The sequence below is a fragment of the Chanodichthys erythropterus genome, chromosome 11 (assembly GCF_024489055.1).
Source record: "Chanodichthys erythropterus isolate Z2021 chromosome 11, ASM2448905v1, whole genome shotgun sequence".
Classification (NCBI taxonomy): Eukaryota; Metazoa; Chordata; class Actinopteri; order Cypriniformes; family Xenocyprididae; genus Chanodichthys; species Chanodichthys erythropterus.
Window position 1 is genome coordinate 52,345,738 of NC_090231.1, and position 27,712 is coordinate 52,373,449.

General features: G+C 34.3%; 1 protein-coding gene across 2 annotated transcripts; it reads right to left on the reverse strand.

The window, feature by feature from the left end:
• Positions 1 to 25,300, reverse strand: sec24d (SEC24 homolog D, COPII coat complex component). 2 transcript variants are annotated; one of them, XM_067400006.1, is made up of 23 exons: positions 25,184 to 25,300; positions 22,075 to 22,273; positions 21,048 to 21,150; positions 20,826 to 20,968; positions 20,471 to 20,734; positions 19,868 to 20,037; positions 19,666 to 19,777; positions 19,451 to 19,578; positions 16,567 to 16,705; positions 16,303 to 16,418; positions 13,905 to 14,029; positions 9,880 to 10,071; positions 8,924 to 9,017; positions 8,260 to 8,376; positions 7,976 to 8,146; positions 7,785 to 7,881; positions 7,094 to 7,239; positions 6,795 to 6,933; positions 6,086 to 6,204; positions 5,468 to 5,647; positions 5,184 to 5,375; positions 2,130 to 2,222; positions 1 to 1,354 (listed from the first exon to the last, which is right to left on the reverse strand). In XM_067400006.1, the coding sequence occupies exons 2-23, from the start codon at positions 22,223 to 22,225 to the stop codon at positions 1,214 to 1,216; spliced, it is 3,132 nt and encodes a 1,043-aa protein (XP_067256107.1). In that variant the 5' UTR covers positions 22,226 to 22,273; positions 25,184 to 25,300; the 3' UTR covers positions 1 to 1,213. The 2 variants fall into 2 exon arrangements, with proteins under 2 accessions (XP_067256107.1, XP_067256108.1); XM_067400007.1 differs by having other exon boundaries at positions 3 to 1,354; positions 2,130 to 2,219.
• Between the last annotated feature and the right edge of the window lie 2,412 nt (positions 25,301 to 27,712).

A 27,712-nucleotide genomic window follows, 5' to 3' on the forward strand; every position in this document is an offset into this window, starting at 1 on the left:
TGCACGGCTGGTTCATTGGTAATCTGATGCCTACAAAATACCTATGATTAAGCCACTGGTTTGAGTTCAGATAAACACAAAACATACACGCTTACGAGGTTAACAGGGACTACACCTTTATTCAAAAACAGCTGTATAAAGGCTTTAAATTGAAATGTACATGACAGGCTGCCTTCGGCTTACAGAAATGAATCTTTTCTGTGTTCAATACGAAGAAGCACAATGAGCATTAATGAACAGGTACAAAGGCTAGATGCATGTGACCTGAGGTATAGTTGCTTACGAGTCTTTAAAATCCATCTCAAACTGTAATAAAATATACAGTATTGGTCCAGAGACGTACCATTAGAAGTCAGAAAAAAATAAGGCAAATTTAGTATAATAATTGCTCACTTTATAAAGCATCTCAACACAACTTTGGAAATGTTTCTGAGCAAAACTGTATAAATGACAAATAATGACTAAATAAAAGGGACGTTCCACCTTTAATCAACATTCGCTTCTTTTGATATAAGAAAAAGTGTTCTGATATGTTTCTTTAAATGTCTAATGGTAAAACAGGAAAGGAACTCACAGGCATGATGTTGAAAAGCAGTGGGGCGTCCCTTTATACATTTTGAAGTATTGGAAAAACAAACAAAATGTAAACGTGATGCGCAAAATAAAATAAAAAAATTAAGACAAATATGTTCTTTAAAAAAAAAAGGGATTTAATTTTTGTACATGACTAGATTTCAGTTACTGTATGTGTGATGGTTTCATCCCTGAAGTCATACAAAGAAAAAATGAGCAAGTTTTGTATTGTATAGTTCCAGTCACGAAAATGTAATCTATTAATTTAATAGACAGCACATATTTTCCACTCAAATCCATACATTACATGCCTGTTTTGTTCATTTTGCTGTGTGTTGACTGTGTGATGGATTTAAAGAAATGTTTCCCTTTGGTAAATGAAATCTGGAGGGATGATTTAATAAAATCATTGAAAGGATCTCAACATAATGGCTTCTCAGAACAGGGAGACGTGGCGCATTTGAAGGTGTTTCAATCTAAACACCCACTTACCAGCATCCCTCATGTGAAACAAAAGAATAAAGCACAAAGTTCACACTCAACTGCAGAAAAAGTGTTTGGTCGTATATCATAGGCAGCTGTAGAGTTTATAAGAGAAGATGGCCGTGCGCTATAACACACTTAACTGTGTGTGTGAGAGTTAAGTAAGCAGCTGCCTAATCTCACGGTGGACGTAGCACAGGAAGTCCATATAAGACGCCCCTCCGTGAAGACCCTTATCCTCCACCAGGTGTTGACGGAACAACATCTCTGCTCGGTCCTTCTGCTTCACTATCAGCAGCTGCACACAGAGACACACATCAATTACACTGCTGATCTCAGATCAGTACAGAGAAAGAAAAAACATTTTAGATACACTACTGTGTAAAAGTTTGGGGTCACAAAGACTATGTTTTGGAAAGAAGTCTCTTCTGCTCACCAAGGCTGCATTTATTTGACCAAAAATACAGTTTAAACTGTAATATTGTGAAAAATATAAATTTTTCTATTTTAATATACTTCAAAAAAAAATATTAAAAAAATAATAATAAATTTATATATATATATATATATATATATATATATATATATATATATATATATATATATATATATATATATATATATATATATATATATATATATATATATATATATACACATTTTCAGCATCATTACTCCAGTTGTCACATGATGCTTTAGAAATCTTTCGAATATGCTGATTTGCTGCTTAATTATTATCAATTCTCATTGTGATCAATTTAATAATGACTAAATGACTTTAATAATGGGTCTTATTACACATTATTACTACATTTTTTCAGGATTTTTTGAAGATTAGAAAGTTCAGAAAAAACAGCATTTTTTGAAATAGAACTCTTTTGTAGCAGTATAAATGTCACTCTTGATCAATTTAATGCATCCTTACTGAAAAAAAAAAGTATTTACTGTAACTGCTTCACATTATTCACATTAGCACCATGAATAACTATTCAAGCCTCCTTATAACAATCAAAAGATGAGAAAGATGCAGAAACCGCATGCAGGAGAGAGGAGATGGTGAGAGTGAGCTGTACCTTAATGGATGTGGCCCTCTGCTGTGAAATGCTGGAAATGATTGAATGGAGCTTCCTGGAATGAGCATTATCCAGTACAGGTAATGACGTCTGCTGAAAGACAATTAAACCTCTTTAGTTATCTCTGTGGCTCTGACGTTGATTTTCATAATGAGAATAACTGAAAGAACAGTTCCTTGATTAAAGCAACACAAGCAGTGATATCAATAGTGCAAAGAGGAATAAGGTTATTGTTTAGATATAATCCAATCAAGCAAAGATAAGTACTATACAAGCACAAGTTAAATAATAATCGCCCAAAAATTCTGTCATAATGTATTCACCTACATATTGTTCCAAACTTCTATATAGGATAAATTATATCTTTCCTTTTTCTTTTTTCCCCCCATTTTTTTTGATACAACAGTTGTCAATGTATGAGCCATATCTGTATAGATGAAACAGATATAGAAAGTCATACTTTTATGTGAATAATAGCTTAGTGCTTTACCATAGAGCAAAATATTTGGTGCTGGTCGATATATAACATTGATTCAAGTGATTCTCCAGTTTTTGATCTAGCTATATTGTATTTATAGTGTTGTCTAGCAGTGTTTTGTTCTATTGAGAGATTTAAATATCGGTCGGTTTAGTTCTATGAAGAGATTTAAATATCAGTCGGTTTTGTTCTATGAAGAGATTTAAATATCGGTCGGTTTAGTTCTATGAAGAGATTTAAATATCAGTCGGTTTTGTTCTATGAAGAGATTTAAATATCGGTCAGTTTTGTTCTATGAAGAGATTTAAATATCGGTCAGTTTTGTTCTATGAAGAGATTTAAATATCGGTCAGTTTTGTTCTATGAAGATATTTAAATATCGGTCGGTTTTGTTCTATTCAGAGGTTTAAGTATTGGTCGGTTTAGTTCTATGAAGAGATTTAAATATCAGTCGGTTTTGTTCTATGAAGAGATTTAAATATCGGTCAGTTTTGTTCTATGAAGATATTTAAATATCGGTCGGTTTTGTTCTATTCAGAGGTTTAAGTATTGGTCGGTTTAGTTCTATGAAGAGATTTAAATATCAGTCGGTTTTGTTCTATGAAGAGATTTAAATATTGGTTGGTTTTGTTTTATGAAGAGATTTAAATATCAGTCAGTTTTGTTCTATGAAGAGATTTAAATATCGGTCGGTTTAGTTCTATGAAGAGATTTAAATATCAGTCGGTTTTGTTCTATGAAGAGATTTAAATATCGGTTGGTTTTGTTTTATGAAGAGATTTAAATATCGGTCAGTTTTGTTCTATGAAGAGATTTAAATATCGGTCAGTTTTGTTCTATGAAGATATTTAAATATCGGTCGGTTTTGTTCTATGAAGAGATTTAAATATCGGTCGGTTTTGTTCTATGAAGAAATGTAAATATCAGTCGTTTTTTTTCTATGAAGAGATTTAAATATCGGTCAGTTTTGTTCTATGAAGATATTTAAATATCGGTCAGTTTTGTTCTATGAAGATATTTAAATATCGGTCGGTTTTGTTCTATGAAGAGATTTAAATATCGGTCAGTTTTGTTCTATGAAGAGATTTAAATATCGGTCAGTTTTGTTCTATGAAGAGATTTAAATATCGGTCGGTTTTGTTCTATTCAGAGGTTTAATTATTGGTCGGTTTAGTTCTATGAAGAGATTTAAATATCAGTCGGTTTTGTTCTATGAAGAGATTTAAATATTGGTTGGTTTTGTTTTATGAAGAGATTTAAATATCAGTCGTTTTTTTTCTATGAAGAGATTTAAATATTGGTTGGTTTTGTTCTATGAAGTGATTTAAATATCGGTCAGTTTTGTTCTATGAAGAAATTTAAATATCTGTCGGTTTTGTTCTATGAAGAGATTTAAATAACGGTCGGTTTGTTCTATGAAGAAATTTAAATATTGGTCGGTTTTGTTCTATGAAGAAATTTAAATATCGGTCGGTTTTGTTCTATGAAGAGATTTAAATAACGGTCGGTTTGTTCTATGAAGAAATTTAAATATTGGTCGGTTTTGTTCTATGAAGAAATTTAAATATCGGTCGGTTTTGTTCTATGAAGAAATTTAAATATCTGTCGGTTTGTTCTATGAAGAAATTTAAATATTGGTCGGTTTTGTTCTATGAAGAAATTTAAATATCGGTCGGTTTTGTTCTATGAAGAGATTTAAATATCAGTTGGTTTTGTTTTATGAAGAGATTTAAATATCTGTCGGTTTTGTTCTATGAAGAGATTTAAATATCGGTCAGTTTGTTCTATGAAGAAATTTAAATATCGGTCGGTTTTGTTCTATGAAGAGATTTAAATATCGGTCGGTTTTGTTCTATGAAGAGATTTAAATATCGGTCGGTTTTGTTCTATGAAGAAATTTAAATATCTGTAGGTTTTGTTCTATGAAGAGATTTAAATATCGGTTGGTTTTGTTCTATGAAGAGATTTAAATATCGGTTGGTTTTGTTTTATGAAAAGTTAACTATCGGTCGGTTTTCTTTTATGTAGAGATTTAAGTATCAGTCGGTTTTGTTCTATGAAGAAATTTAAATATCGGTCGGTTTTGTTCTATGAAGAAATTTAAATATCTGTAGGTTTTGTTCTATGAAGAAATTTAAATATCGGTCGGTTTTGTTCTATGAAGAAATTTAAATATCGGTCGGTTTTGTTCTATGAAGAGATTTAAATATCGGTCGGTTTTGTTCTATGAAGAGATTTAAATATCGGTCGGTTTTGTTCTATGAAGAAATTTAAATATCGGTCGGTTTTGTTCTATGAAGAGATTTAAATATCGGTCGGTTTTGCTCAAAGAGTAAGCTATTTTCAAAAAGTATATAAAATAAAAATGAGATTTAAATGGCACAGGCGAAAAGTCTGATGCTCAGGTACGCACCAGGAGAAAGTAATTAAGGGATTTAGATAATGTCTTTTTGCAAAGAAAAAGGTGGGAAAAAATGAAAAACAAGATTTTTCATTACTGATCTCTCACTTACATACATGTTATTTCAATTACTGTATAACAATAAAAATGTAATTAACAAAACTGTGTGTCATACCCCTTCTGCGGTCAGGTGGCCAAGAGAGGGCACATTGAATAGGTTCTGGATGAGGTCAGGTGGGCAGGCCTGTCCTAGCCAGAGGAACATAGAGAGCCCGTTTTCCAACAGGAACATGCCTGACTCGCTGAGCCGCTCCTCAGAACAGCGCACTGGAGCCGGGATCGACTCGCTGGACACATCCATAGTGTGCTGAGAGAGAGACAGAGTAAATGCTTGAACTGAAATGCTCAGTGTTTGAAGTTAATGATAGAAATTATATACATGTTGCATGTGTAACTCACCATCGGGATGAGCCGAGGGTAGAGCAGGACCTGGGTTTCCTCCACTCCCATCGCCATAACCATGAGTCTATGGAAGGCTCTGTCATCTGTGGAAAGCTCAGTACTGCCCACTAGAGACGGAGTCTTCAACAGACTGTTCATGTAGACTGGAAACACCTTCATCGCATCAGGCAGGATTAGCTAGAGGGTAAAATGTTCAAGCAAAGCTGTTAGTTTACATTTCAAATCAGTTGAGTTACACACTCAAAAAAAGAAATTTTTGGTGAATTTTTACATAGAGTGTTCTACCCGTACTTTGAATTACGCATTGCATTGTATTGTATTGTGTTTTATGGTTGTTTTAAGGAAATGGCTGTACATTTACAGGAAAAGGTACTGATAATTTTCTGCTAAGACATTATTTCTTTTGAATACTGATTTTTTCAAGTGAATTCAAAATATTAATGAATATTATAATAGTACATAAATACTAAAATAGCTCTGCTGCATCATAACTGTAAATGAGTTTACGTATGCTATGTGTGTGTGTGAAGCATTAATGACAGGAGAAGATGTTTTTATAAGGATGTATATTTCATATGAACATGGATGGACATGAATGTGAAGTGTGACACTGACCTGGCTGGCTGCTGATGGACTGGCACAGTTCTTCCTGTAGCAGGCCAGCATGTGAGCCGTCTGGTTTACCAGGATATCCCTCACTGTCTTCAATGGCTGGTTGAGCATGGCCCGATACGCTACAGGATAAAAGCATTCACCACAATCACTGACTTCAAAGAGAGACCATAAACCATCACCTCGTGATACATTTTTAAAATACTTCCAGAAAGCATGAGTCTATTTAATATAGTTAAAATATGAACAAGGTCTGAAAATGAAGGTATAAAAAGATCTGAGAAAAAAAAATGTTGCTATTGTTAAATAAAACTAAAATGAATGTTGTTATCATTTGAAATAAAGCTGAAAAAATATATAAATATTAGATGAAATTAGAAATGCAGCTTCGGCAAATAGCTGAAATAAAAGAAGTGAAGTACTAAAATTAGTAAAACTGAAATAAAAGCAAAAAAAATAATAATAATAAATTAAAATAAAAATGACAAAAGGACGGAAAAGACTGGAAAAACCTGAATTATCCTTTATTCCACTATAAAACCATAAAAAAAATGATCAGATAGCATCAGATCAAAAAAAAAAAAAAACTTCCAGAAAGCAAGGTTTTTACAGATTTAAAATTCTCATTATTGTACATTTTGAAAATTAGCATTGTCACATGTTGTTAAAATATGTTCATTTAGGTTCATATAAGAGTTAGAAAGGTGGTCACCTGACTTGGCGAAGAAGTTGATGAGGGCATCTGTCTCACAGCTTTTGTAGAGCTCAGAGAGCTGTGAGCTGCAGTTCAGACTGAGGTTGTGAATTCGAAGCCTCCTCTGTCCACCAATGGTGGTGTAGAGTAGAGCACACTGGGAAACCAGAGGAAACAAACTCATTTGTGTTGCTTTTGCCAGCAAGTAAATTCCAAGACCATCACATCAAAACAGTTCAAATTCCCAAATGTCTTTTGTATTCTTTGACAGTCTAGTTGTTGTCATTGTCTCAAAGCTCATTGGCATGAAGACTGACCTGCATCACAGCTCCAGACTCCTCGCTGAGTGTGTCGTCGTGTTTAAACTCCACCGTCACGGCCTTGTCGCAGTCCACTGCTGCCATTTCCACATCTGTAGTGTTGCTCATGTGTACGGCACCAAAGAAATCTGTTGCCCTGAAGCCTTGAGAATCATGCAGATGTTAAGACAAGCATATACCATAAATTCATTACAGTTCAAAAGTTTGGGATTGGTAAGATTTCTTAACGTTTTAGAAAGAACTCTCTTGTGTTCAACAAGGCTGCATTTATATGATCAAAAATACAGTAAAATCAGTAATATTTTGAAATAATATTACAATTTAATTGTTTTCTATTTTAATATATTTAAAAAAAAAATAATGCCAAAGCTGAATTTTCAGCATCATTACTCCAGTCTTCAGTGTCACATGATTCTTCAGAAATCATTCTAATATGCTGATTTGCTGCTCAAGAAACATTTATGATTATTATCAATGTTGAAAACAGCTTAATATTTTTAGTGGAAACCATGATATTTTGTCTTTAATATCTTTACTGTCACTTTTGATCAATTTAATCCATCCTTGCCAAATTACAGAATTAATAAAAAAAAAAAATAATTAAAATCTTACCCCTTTGAAACAGTAGTGTGTTTAACTTACGTAGTGTTCATGTATTTTCTCTCTGTGTTATTGTGAATGCTATTACCTGTGCCAGTACGGACACGCATGACGGCATCGAATCCGATGGACTTCTCCACATCTCTCCTGAGGTCACTGAGAAAATGCTGACCATTAACCTCCACCTGAAAAAAGAAATATATAGGTTTGAGGATTGACCACAAGAGGGCAGCAACTTTAAAAAATTCAGCCCGTGTTTCAGTATGTGCAAGTGTGTACCTGGAAGTTGCTGTACTTGTAGACTGAGCCTCCAGTATGTGAAGGCACGTCGCCCATGGTGGCCATATCCACATACTGGTTTGGAAACAGGAAGAGGTCAACACAACAGCCCTGTGCCACACAGTCTTTGGTGAGCTGCTCATATACACCTCGCTGAGGCTGGAACAGAGTCTAACAGGCAAACAAATCAATCATTTTGATGTTTAATTCTACATTATGCAGATGCAAATATGTAGCTGAGATTTTTGAATGGGGAAATTTCACTGAATAAAATAAATATCCACCTTCTCCTTTTCTGTACCGACTAGTTTTTTGTCATCTCTGTTTTTCAGTTTTCCTGGAGCCTCTGCTGTTGGGATGGAGGAGTGGAAGATGAAGAGTTTGCCACTGCATTCAGCTGCCTGAAGAGAGAAAAAAAATATCACAAAAATATTAAATATAGTGCTGTCAAGTGATTAATCGCATCCAAAATAAAAGTGCACGCACATATATTGTGTAAACACAAACTTTTATTTTGGATGTGATTTAAGCACAAAACATTCTCTCTGTCTGATGGTTTTATCTGTTCATACAAATTTTAAATCAGCATATATGCGAAGGATCTGGATTCTGCGTTAAGAATAAAAATATTTGATAAAGAGCAATGACCAAAAATAAAACTGAAGTCTCAGACAGAACATGTCACTGATGTTATGAAACAACCAGTGCTGTCGCCAGTGATGACAAGTGGGAACATTGTCCCTGGCCTGTAAATTTAAGTGACGACCCCAGAAACAACTATGTGTTTATCAAATAAAGCTTGCATGCAGTTTTAAAGTGCACTTTTGTTAAACAATGTAAAAATAAAAACTCTAAGTATGCAAGTATGTCTAGAAAGGGAGTGAACAGACGGACTGATGTAACAGACACTGTTTGGTAATTAGTTCAGCCTCATAGATATGTTTTTACCTTTAGGGCCTCCACACCAGCTTGCATGACTGGTGCAAAAACAGTCTCACTCTCGTTGGTGTCAGCAAACATGTCAGGGATCTGATCTAAAAGGCTAAAGAAAAAAATACACAAAAATGACATGAACAAAAAGAGGAGGCAATTTGTGTCTCAAAGTCGAGCCAATATTTAATAAAAGTAACAATGTTGTGTTGGCAGGAAAAGCATGCTTGAATTACAGAAGTGTATAAGGTTAGGAAGTAATTACTGTAGTTATAGTCTGAACTGTTGACATTTTGAGAAATGATTCATTATTCATACATTTCAATGGCAACATTTATACCTGTAACACCAAAATGGATCCATGTGTGGCTTTGTTAGTGATGAATGCAAAGTACTTCATCATCACTAATTAATTATTTTGCAACATAAAATTACAAGAAATTAAATATATGTTTGTATACATATATGTATACCTTAAATAAAGTCACTTTGGATAAAAACATCTGCCAAATGCATTAATGTAATGTTTAAATATCCAATAACCAATATGCAGATATATTCTTTCTAATTGTGACATATCTGAGTGAAACGATTTTCTTGAACGAAAAAAAAAATTAGAGAGGGACTTGATTTTGTCCATGGGGAATTGATTGAATGTTTGGATGGTTGTGGTTTGCTATTGGTCGATCTCATTTGAGTGACAGGTTGCCCTGCCCTCGTGGCAGTAAACATGTCATTAGAGAAGAGATGTCGTTGCGAGGGGGAGGTGAAATCATTGTTGTTTTTTTATTAAAGATAATGAATTTTAAAAAGAATAATGGTGTGCATGGATAAATTATTTATAATAAACACTGCAATATTCCATTTAAAAAAATGGTCAATTTTGATTTCATGGTGACTTTAATGCTAAAACTGAATAATGTATATGACTATGTAAGAAGCCTAGAAGTGTCTTCAGATAGAAATGAGCATACTTGTTGATAACAGCCTGAGACTCCTGGAAGTTGACGAGGAATCCATCGAGAAGTGGTACAAACATCTCAGCCACATCAGAGACCACCATCATCTGCGGCTGGGCCAGAGCACTCTTCACATTGTAGAAGTGCAGGATCTTATTGTAGGTGACAAAGCCCACTTTGATGGCTGAACTTTCAGCTCCCTCCTCTCTTCAAAAGACAAAGAACATAAGAAAAATCGATCAATATCACCAGTGTCACCAAAATCAAGTGATCAGTAACAGCAAAATGGTAAATAATAATAAGAATTTTAGGCTATGGATTGCTAAAAATTATTTGGACAATTAAGTTATACTTAAAACTTGAAGAAAAAAGAACATATTTGCATTTAGCATCTGCAAACACATTGTTCAGAATTTCACTTTTCGAAGCCTTTTTTGCCATAAATTTTTATGAACAGGTGGTAACGTGATTTTTAGTGGATATCTGAAGTCAGATTTCCTCAGGTTCACACAGGATTTATCTAGCAGAGTAACCACAGGTGTAAGGCAATTTAAGTCAAATTTATCTGTATAGTGTGTTTCACAACACACATTCAAAGCAGCTTTACAGAAAATGTATGTTGTTGTGTATAATATCAATATCTTTATGCATTAGTCACAGTTAGCAGATTATAGCAGGGCAATATTGTGGGCATTTTGCAATGATACTAGCAATTAAAAAAAAAAGTTAACTAAGTTCATTAGTTAACATGAACTAATAATGAACTGCACTTATACAGCATCTATTAATCTTTGTTAATGTTAATTTCAACAATTACTAATATATTATTAAAATCTTGTTAACATTAGTTAATGCACTGTGACCTAACATGAACAAACAATGAGCAACTGTATTTTCATTAACTAACGTTAACGAAGATTAGTAAATACAGAAACAAATGTATTGCTCATGGTTAGTTCATGTTAGTTAATACATTAACTAATGTTTAACTAATGAACCTATTGTAAAGTGTTACCCAAGTAATATACTATAAAAACAATGCATTCTGGGTAATATTTGTTGTTTTCAAAAAAGTAGCCTATAGGTTACTTTTTCAAAAACGACTAATAATTTTACCTAGAATGCATTGTTTTTACAGTATATTACTGTTTCAATGGAAATCGGTATTTTACAGTGTAAATTTGTTTTGTTTTATTAGAGTTATTTTTTAGAGTGTAGCAAATACTTTTCTTTTTTTAAATAAATGCATTAGAAAATAATTTCAAACCAAGTGCAATGATGTTCATACTTTTTTAATTTTAGTGATTTTTGAGAAACACCTGATATTTGAAATCAACCCAAACAAACACACCCTCCGTTCATTGCTCCAGCCCAAAAATGCACGAAGACGCAGTGCAAGAGTGGATGTCTCTTTCATAGCTGAAGCTAAGCAAAATAATTATTTGCAAAAAATAAAGCGAAGATGACAGAAACAACCTCTGCGTCTGTATTCAGGCATTCCCGCTTCGGTCTCTCCAGCGCTGGAAAGCTTTTCAAATATTATTGCGGGTTCTAAAGCCCTTTTTTCCAGTGATATTCCTCTGAGCTTTTCTCTTTTGTAATGTCTCTCAGCCATCTCTCTTTCTACAGTCTTTCTTCAAATGTCCCTCTTGCTCGCTCTCTCTCCTCCCCCATCATGAGTGAATACACCCCCTACTGCTGATTGGCTACAAGTGTATTGTGGTGCTCCAATCCACTTTCAACAGCATTTCTCAGAAATCACTTACTGCACCTTTAAGTCTCCAAATACTATTTTGAGCTGCTTGTATATTACCATAGGGGGCAAAACATTATTTCATATGTTCAGTATTCCATAAGTTTAAAGAAATGTGCACATTTTACCAACTAACATATCCCAGAGCACTACAGTAGCTGACAGCGGAGAGCTGCATCTGAGATATGCTGGCCAGTAAATACAAGCATCCCACACTGATGTCTGCGTCTGGGGTTTGTAGCTTTCTATGGCTACATTTACAAGATTGTAAAACATGGCGATGGTTTGAATCACTCACAGTCCATATATGCCAAGTCTGTCATTAAACTAGAGACAAACTCTCCAATTCAAATCCTATCAGGCATCCTAACGGACCCCATCAGCTCAGGGTGTCCAATGTGGTTTTCATTAACTATAAGCAATCTAGCAAGCAAAGCCAGGAACAGAGGAGAGAAATCAGATATAATACCACAGGCTTATTTGGAGTGCACTACCGGACTGCTTTCAGAGTGAGGTCAGCTCCCAAACAAATAAAGATGTACCCTTAGGAACCAGCAGAGGAGAGGTAAGGAGTTTGGAAAAAAAAGTTTGAAATATACAAGTTCCTCAGAGGTGAATCAAAGCTCACCTTTCAGCTGGCCGTCACCCAAAAAAATGGTATAATTGGAACCATGTGTGCCACGAAACATTTAAATGCTTGGAAATGTTGCAGGACTAGAGCCGTTCAACCTCCTTATTTCCTTCAGGCAGACATTTTCAAAAGATGAGATATTGGAATTGTTTCTTTCCTTTTTTTTTTTTTTCTTTTTTTTTCTTGCTTGTTCTCCTGTAACCATATTTGGCAGTGGATCGGGGCTCTTTTTCAGCTGGATTTGCTCACATTCCAGGATGATAGTAGCTGAGAGGAACATGTGTTCAACCTGAGAGGTGCCGACAGAATACGGAGGGGTGACTTCTGCCCAAGGCTTCAACTTTACTCCACAGATCCAAACACCTGGAGCTGGGCGTCAGTGTGTGGGATGGGGGATGAAAGCGATCACATATCTTACGGTACGTCAAACCTGGATCTTTACAGTCTAAACTGTCCAAACATTAAAATACTATCATAATGCTCTATTTGCCCTGCCAAAGTCTGTTGGCCAGCACAGAGTCGACAGATGCACATGGGAAGCTGACATGACATGTCAAGCAGTGTGACACATGTAGGGCCCTATGAAATGGGTTTTATTTTTTCCCGAATTCCATGTTTTCTGTTTTCATTATTCTGGATTCCATAATAATGTAATTTTAATCAAAATGATGTCTGATCAATTGAATTTTAAACTTTAATAATGTATTAACATTTAAAAAAATAATAGTTCCCCAAGTATTTGTTTTATTTTTTCAAAAATTCTGTGTTGTACATTTACATTTTTCTGGATTCTGTGTTTTATATTTTAATACAAATTCAAAAACAGTGGTAATCAAATGAATTCATAAAACAACAATTGAATCCTCATTAGGCGGTCAAAAATGACTTTTTCAATGAAATGAATGTACTATATTTTAGTTTGATCATGTTTTTTATTTAATATTTTGTATTTTTAGGGGATTTTATGGTTATAAATTATATTTATGCAGTAGGTATATGCTTTGGAACACAGACTTGAGTTTGATCTATTTTAAAGAAGACACTTGGCAGAAGTTTTTTATATAAAATATTTATTTTCCAAAACATGTTTTAGTCTAAAAATCCATAAATCTAAACAAATTTCCAAATTTGAGATTGATATCTAAAAAAAAAAAAAAAAAAAAAAAAAAAAATTTCGGCGCAGTACCAAACGTTTCCACTAGATGAAATTTGCTTCCCATTAATTTCCAATGCAGTCATTTTTGACCATGAGGAGCACAAGAGCAACTATTTCTTTCAGGATGATTTAACCTTTTCGATCATCATGTCATTGATTTTTTTTTTTTTTTTTTTTTTTCACAAATCAAGTGCCAACACCTTTACCAAGTTATGTACAATTCCAATGAAGTAATTTTTAAGTATATTTAAGTATTAAAAAATTATTCAAAAATTATTTGTGGTATAAAAGAAATATTAGGTAAACTGCACATGGCACCTAAAATATAAATGTTCTCTAAACATAGATTTTAACCTGACAGTCTTCATACAAAATCCAAGAGCAACAATGAAACAAAATGTTCAAGTATTAGAGTTATTATGAAGAACAATGATGATTTATATTTTTCCTCTCCCCCATTTTCTTTAAATATAGGCAGCAAACATTATCTCTCAACTTACTTTGGAAGTCGGTCAAGCAATGTCTTCAGCTCCTCGCATATTAGTTTGACAAGTCCACTTTTTATGTTGTTGTAGGAGACATCGATCATGAAGATGTAGGCAGGAGGATTAGGAGGCTTATTATTCTTAAAGACAGAAAAGAACATCACAGTATGAATTATGTTAGTTCATGAACATCAAAGTGTGCTATTTTTGCTCGTTTTTCACAAAATTGGTACATAATTAAGCCATATCATATGGCAGAGAATACACAAAGTTGCAATTATGTGAATGCATATCAATTGCATGAGAAAGCTTTTTATCTTTTTATATAAAGAAATGGCATGATGAACACATTACAATGTCCCAAAACACAGGCAGTAGGACAGTAGAGATCAACTGTGATGATTTTATTAAGCACTGCAAAATGTGATCCTCAAATATTAATAAGCATCTGAGAGAAATAGGAGCCCAGACAGCAGATTATGGTGTCAGGCTGAGATGAGAAACCAAGGCACGGACTGGGGCCAAAAATGTGTCGTGGATCTCTTTAGTCCGATAACTGAATTGAAATCAAGCCTACTTTTCACCCTGAACCGTGAGAATGTAATACATAATACACAAGGTTTCACAAGTTTACTTGAGCATCAGTGAATGTTTGTAGCTTTTGTAATAGCTATGTATGAGTCCCTAATTTGTCCTCAGTGTGAAAAGATGTATCTCAACACAGTCACTGCTGGAAAGGATTCAAATGTCCTGTGCTCAGGACAAAGCATCCCAAAATAATAAACATGGAACATCCAGGCCATGCGTCATCCAGGTAATGACACACAGTATTAAAAATTAAGCATAAACTTTTGAGCATAGTCTTTTTGTTTCTTTCTTTTTAAAGAGGACCTATAATGCCTCTTTTACAAGATGTAATATAAGTCTCTGGTGTCCCCAGAATGTGTCTGTGAAGTTTCAGCTCAAAATAGAAAAAGATCATGTATTATAGCTTGTCAAATTTGCCACTTTTGCCGTTTTTGTGTGTGTCCCTTTATATGCAAATGAGCTGCTGCTCCCGGCACACTTTCAAAAAGAGGGCGGAGCTTTAACAGCTCACGCTTCGGTTGCTCAACAACAACAAAGCTGGAGAATCTCACGCAGCCAAAATGAGGATTGTCAGTAACGGTGTTCAGCCTTACATTGTTCAAACCGGAGTCGGACACTGATGGAGAGAAGTTACAATATTTAGAATGAAACTGGACGTTTCTGAATGGTTAGTGGATAGATTTATGTAGTTGCTGTGGAGTTGATTCAACTCATTAACTAGCATGTGCCGTCATGTTAATCTTTTGTGCAAATCCAGAGTAGAATTGACCCTCATTTGTGAAGCAGACCAGTGTAAAATGACGGCATGGCAACACTCTACTACAACAACTCTTCCTCTTCTCTAAAGCAGCTCAACATGGCCTCACCTCCTTTGTTGTGTGTTCTCGGGGGCAGGGTTTATTTAAATTTTAGGGTCTGTGATGTCACTAACCCGGGAAGAAGCTTGTTATGGTCTCTAAACACGGGTTCTTTAAAATAAAATATCTCCCTTTGCATTGAACTTTGAGAGTTTTATCTTTGCAGATGTTGTTTATGCTCAAACAGCAACATTACACACTAACTAAAGTTAAAAAAGCTAAATCATAATCAACAATCCCTTTAAATTCAGTTATTATTTCGTCTTGTGGACTAAATGTAAACATCTGTTATGTGAAACAGCTTGCTGTAATTACTGTATATAGGGCAGTACTAAACAAATGCAATTTTTAACACTCTGCAGATACTGCAAGGTGAATGTTAAATTTTTACTTTGATTTTATTTTGTTTTGTTTTATTTGACTGAAAAATAGATTTTTATTCATATTGTGCAATTACACATTCTGTGCATTTCCAAAAAAGCAAGTTAACTTTCAGCTGACCTGCTGGCAGAGCAGCTTAAAAATTCTCACTAAATTCAAACTTGCCTCTGTATAATCAATTCAAGGGTCCTTTTTGTTGTATGCTATGCATAAACTGTTTTCCTCATTTTAGACATATCATGTGTTTACTCTCAATATTTAATTGTATATGCATGAACAAAATATGTGATATGACTGCCAAGAAAGAAACCTCTCTCAGCTGCTTCCCGGGGCAAGCTGACCCCATCTGGACAAAACACACATTCTCTAATAATCTACAACACCCTCTTACACCATTACATTTATAGAGGGAAATTGTGTTCACAAAGGACTTTATTTAGATAAATCAAATATAACCTATTAATAATCAGCATTACTAATCTAATAAATCTAAGACTGTGACTAATGTAGACTTGTATAAAAAGTGTACAACAAAAACAAAAGCCAAGATCTCATTGTTTAAACCTGGATGTTGTGAAGATTGTTACCTTGCAGTAATCCAACGTGGCAATAAACTCATATGAGCCCAAAGACAGTTCTGGTCTCTCATACAAATCCATTCTTCTCCCCATATGGTCCAGATGCTGGAAATACTGCACTGGAACTAAGGTAGTGGAAACACATTTTTAGAAACACTTGCTTTTTTTTTTACCTATGATTGCACAGACAAAAAATCCCCACCATATGCTGAAAGGAAACACAGCGTATGTAAGAATTAACATCTCAGCAGTCTCCAATGGTACAGTACCAACCTTCATTAATACAGCTGCAGAAGCCACACTGGTAGCGTCGTCCTCCATCGATAAACTGCATGTAAGGACACATGTAGGCCTTACAGCGGTTGCAGCGGATTGGTCCAGTCTCACCATGATTTACAATGTACAGAGGAGTCTATAGAGCACAAGCAGATCACAGTGAGAATGAAAAATAAGACCTACAGTATACACAGCCTTTACATCTTTAATGTAACATATGCCATACCATTTTATACAGTATGCTTATATATACACTAGCGTTCAAAGGTTTGGGGTCAGCATGATTTTTTCTTCTTTTATTAATCAAGGATGCATTCAATTAATCAAAAGTGACAGTAAATATATTTATGCTACAAATGACTTCTATTCCAAATAAATGCTGTTCTTTTCAACTTTCTATTCATCAAAGAGTCCTGAAAAAAAGTATCACAGATTCCACAAAAATATCTGTTTTCACCCTTGATGATAATAAGAAATGTTTCTTTAGAACTCAATCAGCATATTAAAATGATTTCTGAATGATCATGTGACACTGAAGACTGGAGTAATGATGCTGAAAATTCAGCTTTGTCATCACAGGAATACATTTTAAAATATATTTAAGTAGAAAACAGTTATTTTAAATAGTAATGATATTTCACAATATTTAGTGTACTGTATTTTAATCAAAACAGAAGAGTATTTAACCGTTTATTTAAAAAGAAAAAGAAGAAATCACATTTAAAATTCCAGATGGAAAACCTTAAAAAAAGTTCAAATTAGATTTACAAAAGATAAGATATAAAATACATAGATCTTAAAATTAAAAAAAAAAAAAAGTTTAAACTGAGATCTTTTTGAATTTCTTATTCAGTTCAGTCAACTTCTAAATTGTTGTTGAACAATGTTCAATTGTTGCTGTCATTTTAATAAGGTGACAGCAAAATCTGAGCTGTCAGACAATGAGCTTTTAAAGTAGGCAGTGCTTTCTCTGACTTTAGATCATAGATGCTGCAATTTGAAGTCATATTGATCAAACTCAAAATGTAGAGTGCTTTTCTCTTTTATTTGTCAGTACAATAACCTATTTATCTGACATGTTCCTTGGAGACTGAACTTAAACTAATTAGCCTCTCATGAGAATACAAACATTTCCTAAAAAGGCTCTGAAACATAATGACGAAGGGAAAAGCAATGAAAGATTCCAAGTCTTGAAGGCATCAAAACCACTATTAAACTACTGACACAAACTGAGGGGACACTCATGAATTAGGTTTTGAACATATTCCAAAAGACAGTATTTTCCAAAGACACCACCATGGATAACAGTGTTAATTCTTAAAACAAATGTTCATTTACTCCGCCTTAGGCTGTTCCAAACCTGTACGATTTTCTTCTTTCCATAAAAAAGTAACACAAAAAGAGACGTTTAACAGAATATTCACAGAGCTCTTTTCTGTGCAATCAAAGTGAATAATGTCCGTTTGAATCTCTCAAATCTCAATAAATGTAAGATGATACTGAATGAATATGTGCATATTCAAAACACACACAAGAGATTAGAGACCTTTGGCAGAGAGAAATGTTTTAAGTTTATAACAAGTTAATTTTGGATCTGTTCATTACACAAAATTATGGATCATATGGAATACTGTTATGGTACTTTCATTGTTTTTTTCATCCTCATGTCATTTCAAGACTTTCGTTCAGTTGTGTAGCTGTCAATGGAGGGACAGAAAGCTCTCAGATTACATCAAAAAGATCTTCATTTGTGTTCTGAAGATGAACGAAAGTCTTACAGGTTTGGAATAACATGATGGTGAGTAATTAATGACAGAATTTTCATTTTTGGGTGAAATAACCCTTTAAAAGGAGCACTGAAAAGAATAATATTAATATACATCATCTGTGCACAAGGTAGGGCCTTAAAAACATCAGCCAATCGTTTACGCGATCATCGGGTGAGTCCGTCATAATGAATCCACTAACACGACACAGTGAATGCCGGTGGTAAACACTCGTGTTCCAATACTCGTGCACGAGTTTTGGGAGGCGTTCCCTCAAAATGAGCTGTGAAGGAGGAGGGTTGTTCTTACGTTTGGTTTCTCATTCGTCGAAAACATCCTCTGTAGCACCTTTAAGTAAACTTTTAAAAAATGCACTTTGTAATATTGTCTTTAAAAGTTTTAGTTAAAGTGCATTTTAAATAATTGTTTTAATAATCTTTTGTCATGCTTAATAATAATTTAACTGTAGTTTTATTCAATATTACATTTAAATTTAATATATTTTGAATGTACTAAATTGCTACATTACACATGTATAACAAATACATGACATACAAGTTTCAAGATAAATTACATTAATCTATACTTTAGTTTGCCATACATGCTTGTCAGTACATTCAGCAGTACACTTTAACCATATTTCAAAGACAACAGAATCAATTTTGAAATTACATATAAAGAAGTCCTACTTCAGTGGTTAAAAGAAAAGCCCTCAACCAACTGAATTTAATATAAATCGAAACTATAATACTGTACATTTTTTATTTTATTGCAGTTAATCTGCAATTAAGTGTCCGAAAACATCCATTACATTCAGTTTGCACTTAAATATACTATTGTATACAAGTACAATTTTTAAAAGTATGCAAAAGTGTCATTTTTTTCACATGGGGGAAGATGTATGTACAGTATTACTGTAATTTTGCTTTCCCGAAACATGGTTTTGTACATTTTACAACATATAAAACATACTAAAAATTCCTATGAAATGGTAACTTATGTTGTAGCATTCCTCACTTGTAAATCATGTCTGCTACATGTAAAAAATAAATCTAGTACATAAACTCAAACTGAAAAAAAAAAAAAAATCAGAGTGCTGATAAAATGCTGCATACCTCATTTTTGGGCACGGTAGCGAAGGGTTTGATAATGGCTGCCAGAGGCACTTTGCACTGCTTTGCAAGGTCAGCAGTGCAGGGGAAGGAATAGGTTGTGCACCGCATGAACCTTGGGCTGGCATTCCCTTAAAATAGCAACAACAAAAAAAGTACTATATTTAAATAAAAGTACTTTTATGCTAATATTTAGAGTGAAGTGCAAAGATGCTTACCTTGATCCTGTACTGTGAAATCTGTGGTGACCAGTGGAGGCACCTGACCCCTGATGTTTGTGACATACACCTGGCCTCCTCTCTTAGCCTGGTCATCCTCAATCACTTGCGTCTGGAAGAGACAAGTCAGTGTACTTTGAAACATGCACAACTTAAAATACTTTTACATTAAAACATAGCATTTTTTTCTCTTTTTTATTACCGTGCTTGGAATAGAGTCCGGGTCCAGCTTCTTCTGAGGAGGGCCGGCCATTTGGGATGGACCTCCAGGGAAGCCTCCTGGGTATGCACCTGTTTGTGGCCCTGCCATCTGTGGTCCTGCCATTTGTGGTCCTGCCATTTGTGCACCATACGGGCCTGCAATTGGGCTCCCTTTAGATCAGAAGCAAAAAGAATAGTTATTTAGGCATTTGCTCCTTAAAATAGTGTAGAGGTGAAGAGTGTAATTTCTACATTAACAAATGCAAGTGAAACAACTTTGCAAACACAACCCACTATCCTTCTGCAAAGTCTCACATCATTGCTTGATATTAGAATGTTAGAATGATCATCCTAGATCAATCATACTAGAATGATTTCTGAAGGATCACGTGACACTAAAGACTGGAGTAATGATGCTGAAAATTCAGTTTTGCATCACAGGAATAAATGACATTTTAAAATATATTCAAATAGAAAACAGTTCTTTTAAATTGTAATAATATTTAAGAATACTACTATTATTATTACACTGAAATATTTATGATTTTCACACTTCACCTCTGAATGTAAGTTTCTGAACTATTTTGTTGTTCCTAATTTTAACCTGGTTGCTGTTGATAGCCTTGGGGTCCAAGTGGTGGTTGGTGGACACCTGGTCCAGGTGGGCCAGTCATTCCCATAGGTGGAGCTGGCATAGAACCCATAGTGGCCATTGGTGGAGGAGATCCTAATGAAGGTGGCTGTTGTCCAGGTGGAGAAAGAGGAGGATGTCCCATTGCAGTTGGAGGATGTCCCATTGCAGGTGGTGGTGACGTCTGAAATTGTTGTGGTGCTGCTGAGCTTAAAGGAGACTGCATGGGCCTTTGACCTAAACATCATGGTGCGTGGGTATAAAATGGGCCAGTTAAAGCTATCAACTACCTGAATTTCAAATAAATACAAAATGGCATCTCACTTACCATATCCTGCAATGTTCATGTTACTCATTTGATTGGTCAGCTGTTGAGTTGGAGGTGGGGCTTGTGCCATACTTTGATAAACACTCTGAGGAGGCTGCCCATAAGGAGACATGGATGGAGATGAAGCAGCAGGAGGAGCGAAACTGGTGGGAGTAAAAAAATATATTAGAAGCTTTATATTATTAAATGATTCACTTTCAGTAACACTGAACTAGTGTTTACCTGTGGGGATGGGCCCCGTTCTGCTGAATGTTAGCACCATACTGGCTGGATACTGGTGGTGGAGGCATCCCAGAAGGAGAGGAGGCAGGTGGCTTCAGCACACCTGGAAAAAGCATTCATTTAATGCGAGCACATAATACTATGGAAGAAATGTGCCTCCAAATATAAACTACAGAGTATGTAACTACTGTATTAGAACATAGGGGTGTGCGATTAATCAAATTTTAGATTCGATTTTGGCTTCCAACAATTATGATAAAACCATTATTCTGCCGTTTTTCTTTAAAGTGGTGCACTTTCGCCTCTCCTTAAAAGCCCGAAAAACCAAATCAGTCAAATCATGTAACGTGACTGTTGTAAAATGGCGAGTATTCACATAAATACATATTCACATAAACATTTGAGTGATCAAAAACAGTTAGGAAATACATCAGATGCATGAAAAAATTACTTGTATACAATTTTGGTTATATTGCCCACTTCTAATCATATTTAAAGGGTTCGTTCACCCAAAAATGAAAATGTCAATATTTACTCACCCTCATGTCGTTCCAAACCCTTTATGAGTTTCTTTCCTCTGCTGAACACAAAGTAAGATATTTTGAATAATATGGGTAACCAAACTGTTGATGGACCCCATTGACTTTCATAGTTTGGAAAAAAAAAATCTTCAAAATGTCTTTTTTTGTGTTCAGCAGAAGAAAGAAACTCATACAGGTTTGGAATGACATGAGGGTGAGTAAATGACGACAATTTTCATTTTTGAGTTAACTATCCCTTTAATAATTGTGATTATGAATTTTTGGCACAATCAAACAGCCTTACGAGAACATGTGGAATGTTATATCAGGTGAAACTATAATAAAGAAGAGCATTTCCTAACAGTTTGTCTCTGTTTATTTAGGATGAGGCTTTGCTGAGACTCCTATATGAAGGACAAGATGAAACTTGCCAGTATCACAACAACAGAACTGAAAAAAAAAAAAAAAAAGGGGAAAAAAAATCAACAAAAGAAGTATCATTTTACCTGTCGGTGGGGCAGAATAACCCTGTGGTGGAGATCCATAGGCCCCATAATGTGACTGAGGTGGGGGGTTCCCAAATCCAGTAGAGTATCCCCCCATTCCAGCCTGGGCCTGGGAGTATGGAGGGGTGGCAACATAACCTTGCTGACTCATCCTACTGTTATACCGCTGTCATTCCAGTCTGGGACAAAAAAAGGTGACCTGGAAAAAAAAAAACGGGCTGAATTACAATCTACTTCATTTGTTTGCAATGTGACGTTCCACGTTTCCAACAAATGTTATTCATTTTACAGGTTTAAAATAGACATAAACAGAAAATGCAGAAATAGACATAAACGTTTAGTTTGGAAACATTACCTTAACACGGTTACTTCAAATCTATGTGTTGCATTCAGCACAATACTAACAAAAGAAGCATACTTTAGCATACTTTTTTGCGTACTTATACTTCAGTGTGAACTGAATGTAATGTTTTCAGGCTCTTAAAGGGTTAGTTCACCCAAAAATTAGATTTCTGTCATTAATTACTCACCCTCATGTCGTTTTACACCCTTAAGACCTTCATTCATCTTCAGAACACACATTAAGATATTTTTGATGAAATCCGAGAGGTATTTGACTCCTCCAAAGACAGCAATATAATCAACACTTTCAAGGTCCAGAAAGGTACTAAAGACTTTAACAACGTGACTACAGTGGTTCAACCTTAATTTCATGAAGGTACGAGAATACTTTTTGTGCACAAAAATAGCAACTTTATTCAACAATATCTTCTCCTCCCCGTTATTATCCTGTGTTTACGTCCGGATGCCGGCTCAGTATTGGCCAAACCTGTACACGTGAGCAGCACTACGCCATGCGTATAATGCTGACGCAGGAGTCAGCCAATAACGAGTCAGCGTTCTGACATAGAACCTGGAAGCGCTGGACGTAAACAACACATGAGAATGACACAGAAGAGAAGACATTGTTGAATAAGGTCGTTATTTTTGTTTTGTTTTTGTGCACAAAAAGTATTCTCATCACTTCATAAAATTAAGGTTGAACCACTGCAGTCACGTTGACCGTTTTAACGATGTCTTCAGTACCGTTCTGGACCTTGAAAGTGTTGATTATATTGCTGTCTATGGAGGAGTCATATATCTCTCGGATTCAAAAATATCTTCATTTGTGAACAAAGGTCTTATGGGTGTGGAATGACATGAGGGTGAGTAATTGATAGAAATTTCATTTTTGGGTGAACTAACCCTTTAACTGCATGTTGAGTGCAATTAAAATAAAATGTACTGTAAATGTATATTAAATGCAATTACCTACACTTCACAGAGCTTTTTTGACCCACTTAAGTGAAGCTGCAATTTAGTACATTAAAATGTATTATCAAAAAACACAGAGAGATTCAAATAATCAAGTACTTTACATGCGCTTTAGTATGTTAGTCAAAACATCAAAAAAATTACATCCTTAAAGCACAAAAAGATTCTTAAAACATAATGGTTTAAAATGTACTTTAAAGTAACTTTTAATTTGACATTATTACTGCATTACTGCATTAAGTGTATTAAAAAAAAACAGTCATGAAAGTGGCATTTTATTTCATTCATATTATATTATCTGCAAAAAAAAAAAAAACATACTTTTAAGATTTAAAGTGCACTAGAAGTGCACATTCAATTCAATTAGGCACACTTCTTTTTCAGAAAGGAAGGTTTCCCTTGCAAGAATGAATGAAAGGCAGAAGCAGTTGAGAAATAGATGAGATAATGAAATGTTTTCTACAGTTCTGAGTTTGTTTCCTTGATGTCATTACTTCAACCCTAAGCATGTGTGATCAGGAACTTTGGCTCTAGATTGAGATAAGAGGAGTTTATGATAACACAATCAGCCAAGAATACAAACTGCTACATACAAAATGTGAATATATAGGTTTTACTAGTGTATTCAATCATCAAATTAACTTACCATAAATAATACAGCAATGTACTTGCAATGTATTGATATTTTAAAGGTCTTAACTCTGTATTTAATTAAATCACGCAATGTTAAAATACCAACCTATCTAAAATATATTACACTCTGTTACATTAAAAAGTACTGGTGCTAATACTAGTAATAAAATGGAAGGCCACTTGATGATTTAAAGTTGTCTAAAATGGCCTAAATAAAAAAAGCCACTTCATAACATAAAATGCAACATAAAACACTCAAATGTACATAATTGATAACAAAAACAAGACAAAAATGTGATGGTTCATGCAGGGAATTTCCCATAAATGTGATTAATATTTGGTTTATTTTAAATAAGTCAGTAAAATACATGGTTTTCTAAAAAAAAAATATTATTGTTTTAACGTCTCAGCTATTCGATTATCAGGTTTTACCGAATTAAAACGTTTACTGAATCTGCATTAAAAAAACTAACATTATTACAATGTAATTATAGGCCTACAGAACAATACAATAAACTTTTTATCAAAATAAATGAATTTTCCTACTCCATATGTAACAGCAGAGCTTAAAAAAACTCCAGCAAATAAATACTAAGCTACCCTCTGGTTATTAAACACAAATTTGCTAAACTAAATCTGGGTTGGTCTTTATAATTATAGTCAAGAGTGGCCTGTCTAAGAAATCACGTCAGTATTTCTGCACGAGGCCTTTAGTAACTCTCAGGATAAGCTCTAGTTTGACTTAAATCATTCAACATACACGATATTCAGAAGAGAGATGACATAAGAGAGATGCTTCAGTGACACAGTACAGTATCAGTCTGCCTGCCCTGAACTGCCACGTCAAAGACCGTTATGACAGACCTGTAATGTTTCAGTGAGCTACAGCTGACTTTACTGAATAAAGTCCATCCTCAAACACTTCAGCACATGCCATGGACAGAATCGATAGATTGATATGGATGCGCGTGCACCAGCTGTCACTCCACTGATACAAAGTTACGAAGTATTTTCTGCTAGACGCGGAAACTGACATATAAGCCAAACTGTAAGTTTATTCAAAGAATGACGCTTGTAAACTACAGCCAAAATAAGGGTGTCTTTCCAAAAACATATTTAGTTAGTTTGTTTATTAGTACATACCAAAATAATAGAAACTTACGTGAAAGAAAACGATGAACTGCGTCCTTTCCTCTGGTGATGTTGAATTGCGTGCCGAGAGTGCCACGTCAAAGTCCAGCACAGCGCCGGTATCTGCGTACACGGCGTCATACAGCAGGCGCCTCTGCGCATGCGCACACTGGTGGGAACCGCTACACGTCAGCAAGGACACAGTGCGTACTGCGTAGCGAGCAAAAGCCATTCTTTGCTGAGAACGACATGATTATTGTTCTGTGATCTACGGATGCTTCTTGAAGAAAAAATGCGATTATATTATTCAAGACTGCTCATCATCATGTGCATATTTTTCTATTGTTTAGGCTAGTCTTGTGCACAATATGTTGAATGAATGTGACAGTATCCCAGTCACTATGTCACAGTTACATTGTATTTTATGAGGGATTCTTAAGCCATTATAACATACGCTTTTCTAATTCTAATTTCAGGATTCTTGTTTTTCCTATATAGAAAATAGAGACTTATCACACACAGTCAGATACATAAAAGCCATAATAAAAACTGTACTATGAGAACTTAAGGACTACATTCAATCAGTCCTTTTATTTTTTTATACTTTCTGTTTTGTGTCTCCCAGGTTACCCTTGTGAAAAAGAAGCACACTACTTTTAAAAAAGAATTTAAAAAGAAATATTATGCAAATTGCCTATATAATACACTTTAAAAGAATACTTAAATGCAAGCTGAATATGTTTTTCAAAACTTATTTGTATGGATTTTGATTTTTAAATTAAATGAAAATCTATTATAATTTACATTTATTTTCAGTGCAATTATTTGCACATCTTAATATGTAATTTCATACATACTTTTACATATGGTTAAAGTGTACTGACAAGCATTTATGGTATAAACTAAATAAGACTTTTATGTCATTTCTATTGAAACTTTAATGTCAGATATTTAAAAAATATTTGTAATTACACCTTTGTGAAGCTGAAGATGCTATTTGAAACATTTAAGAATGATTTAACTTTAAATGTAATATTGAATAACACACACAAAAAATATATATAAATGTATTTATATAAAATGTATTATATTAAATTTTAATTAGGCTATATAAATTAAATAAAAATTATAATTAAGTTTTTTACATGTGCTTAAGTATGTTCTCGACACATCAAAATAAGTGTAGGCTACTTTAAAGCATGACAAAAAAAGATTATTAAAACAATGATTTACAATAGTTCAGTTTTATGTATGTGCTTTTTAAAAGTGTATTTATGTGTGTTAAGAAATCATGAAAGTGTCCTTAAGTGGCCTTTTATTTCATTAATATGACATTATCTCTAGATTTTTTTTAAATATATACTTTTAAGGTTTGAAGTACACTAAAAGTGCACAATGAATACAATTAAGCGCACTTCTCATATTATAAGAAATGGAAAAATGGACTTCAGAAAGTCAGTTCTCTTTCTGTTTGTCTTTGATAGACTGCTCCTGACCCTTCAGTCTTCAGCCGCTTTAGCCCAACTTGATCTGTCAGTTTATTATACTGTAAATTATAAAGTTATTATTAAAGTTATATAAAGTACATTAGCGCTGCCGCTGATCTTTATTGCCTCCCACTGATATATGAACAGTGGCATTTGGCATGTTAAATATTCTGGCCTTGTGTCTCTGATTGATTTAATCTGATTTTGCTAATGAACATCTTGATTAACACTGACACTGCTTTGGCTCTAGTGCTATGAGACTTCAATCACTGATTTCACTAAAAGTGTAGTGAGACATGTCCAGTCACAATGGAAACATGCTGTTATTGAAAGGAATACCTTAAGGCCCCAGTATACTTCAAAAAAAGTTCTTTTTAGTTCTTCGTTTAGGGGTAAAACGAAGTTCGAAATGCGTGACCAGCGATATACTGTAATCGAACATCTGACGCCGCCCACACTGCTGAGAGCGACGGTTAGATGAATATGTAATATGTGCCGTGCACTTACTTCTCAGTAACAAAATAAACACAACAAAAATGAGAAAACAGCAAGCATTTATTATAGAAAGCATAAGAAAAGCATCTGATCATAACAGGATGGGAACGTTAGCACGAGTTAGCACACTCCAGTCACGTCACGTCTTCATATAGCACTTTATTTAATAGATTGCTTAAAATTAAGCAGCTTTACAGTATCAAACATGAAAAACTGTGTTAGTGCCTTATTTTTTTTATTTTTTTTTCATCAACTTCATTTTGTACTATAAAGCAGCTGTGCATCCTAAACTTCACTTAAGAGTGGGTCTGCCTTTGTGAAAAAGTGTGCTTAATTCTATCGATTGTGCACTTGTAGTGTACTTCAGATCTTAAAAGTATATTTAAAATAAATAAATAAAAGCTGTACTTGCAGATAATCAAATAAAAGGCACTGAACTGGCACTTTCATGTTTCACACTTAAGTATACTTTTAAAAAGTGCATTTTGTGTCAAATTATTGTAATAATGTCAAATCATTAATTTAAAGTAAATTTTTACATCATTTTAATAATGTTTTATTAATAATGTTTTATTGTA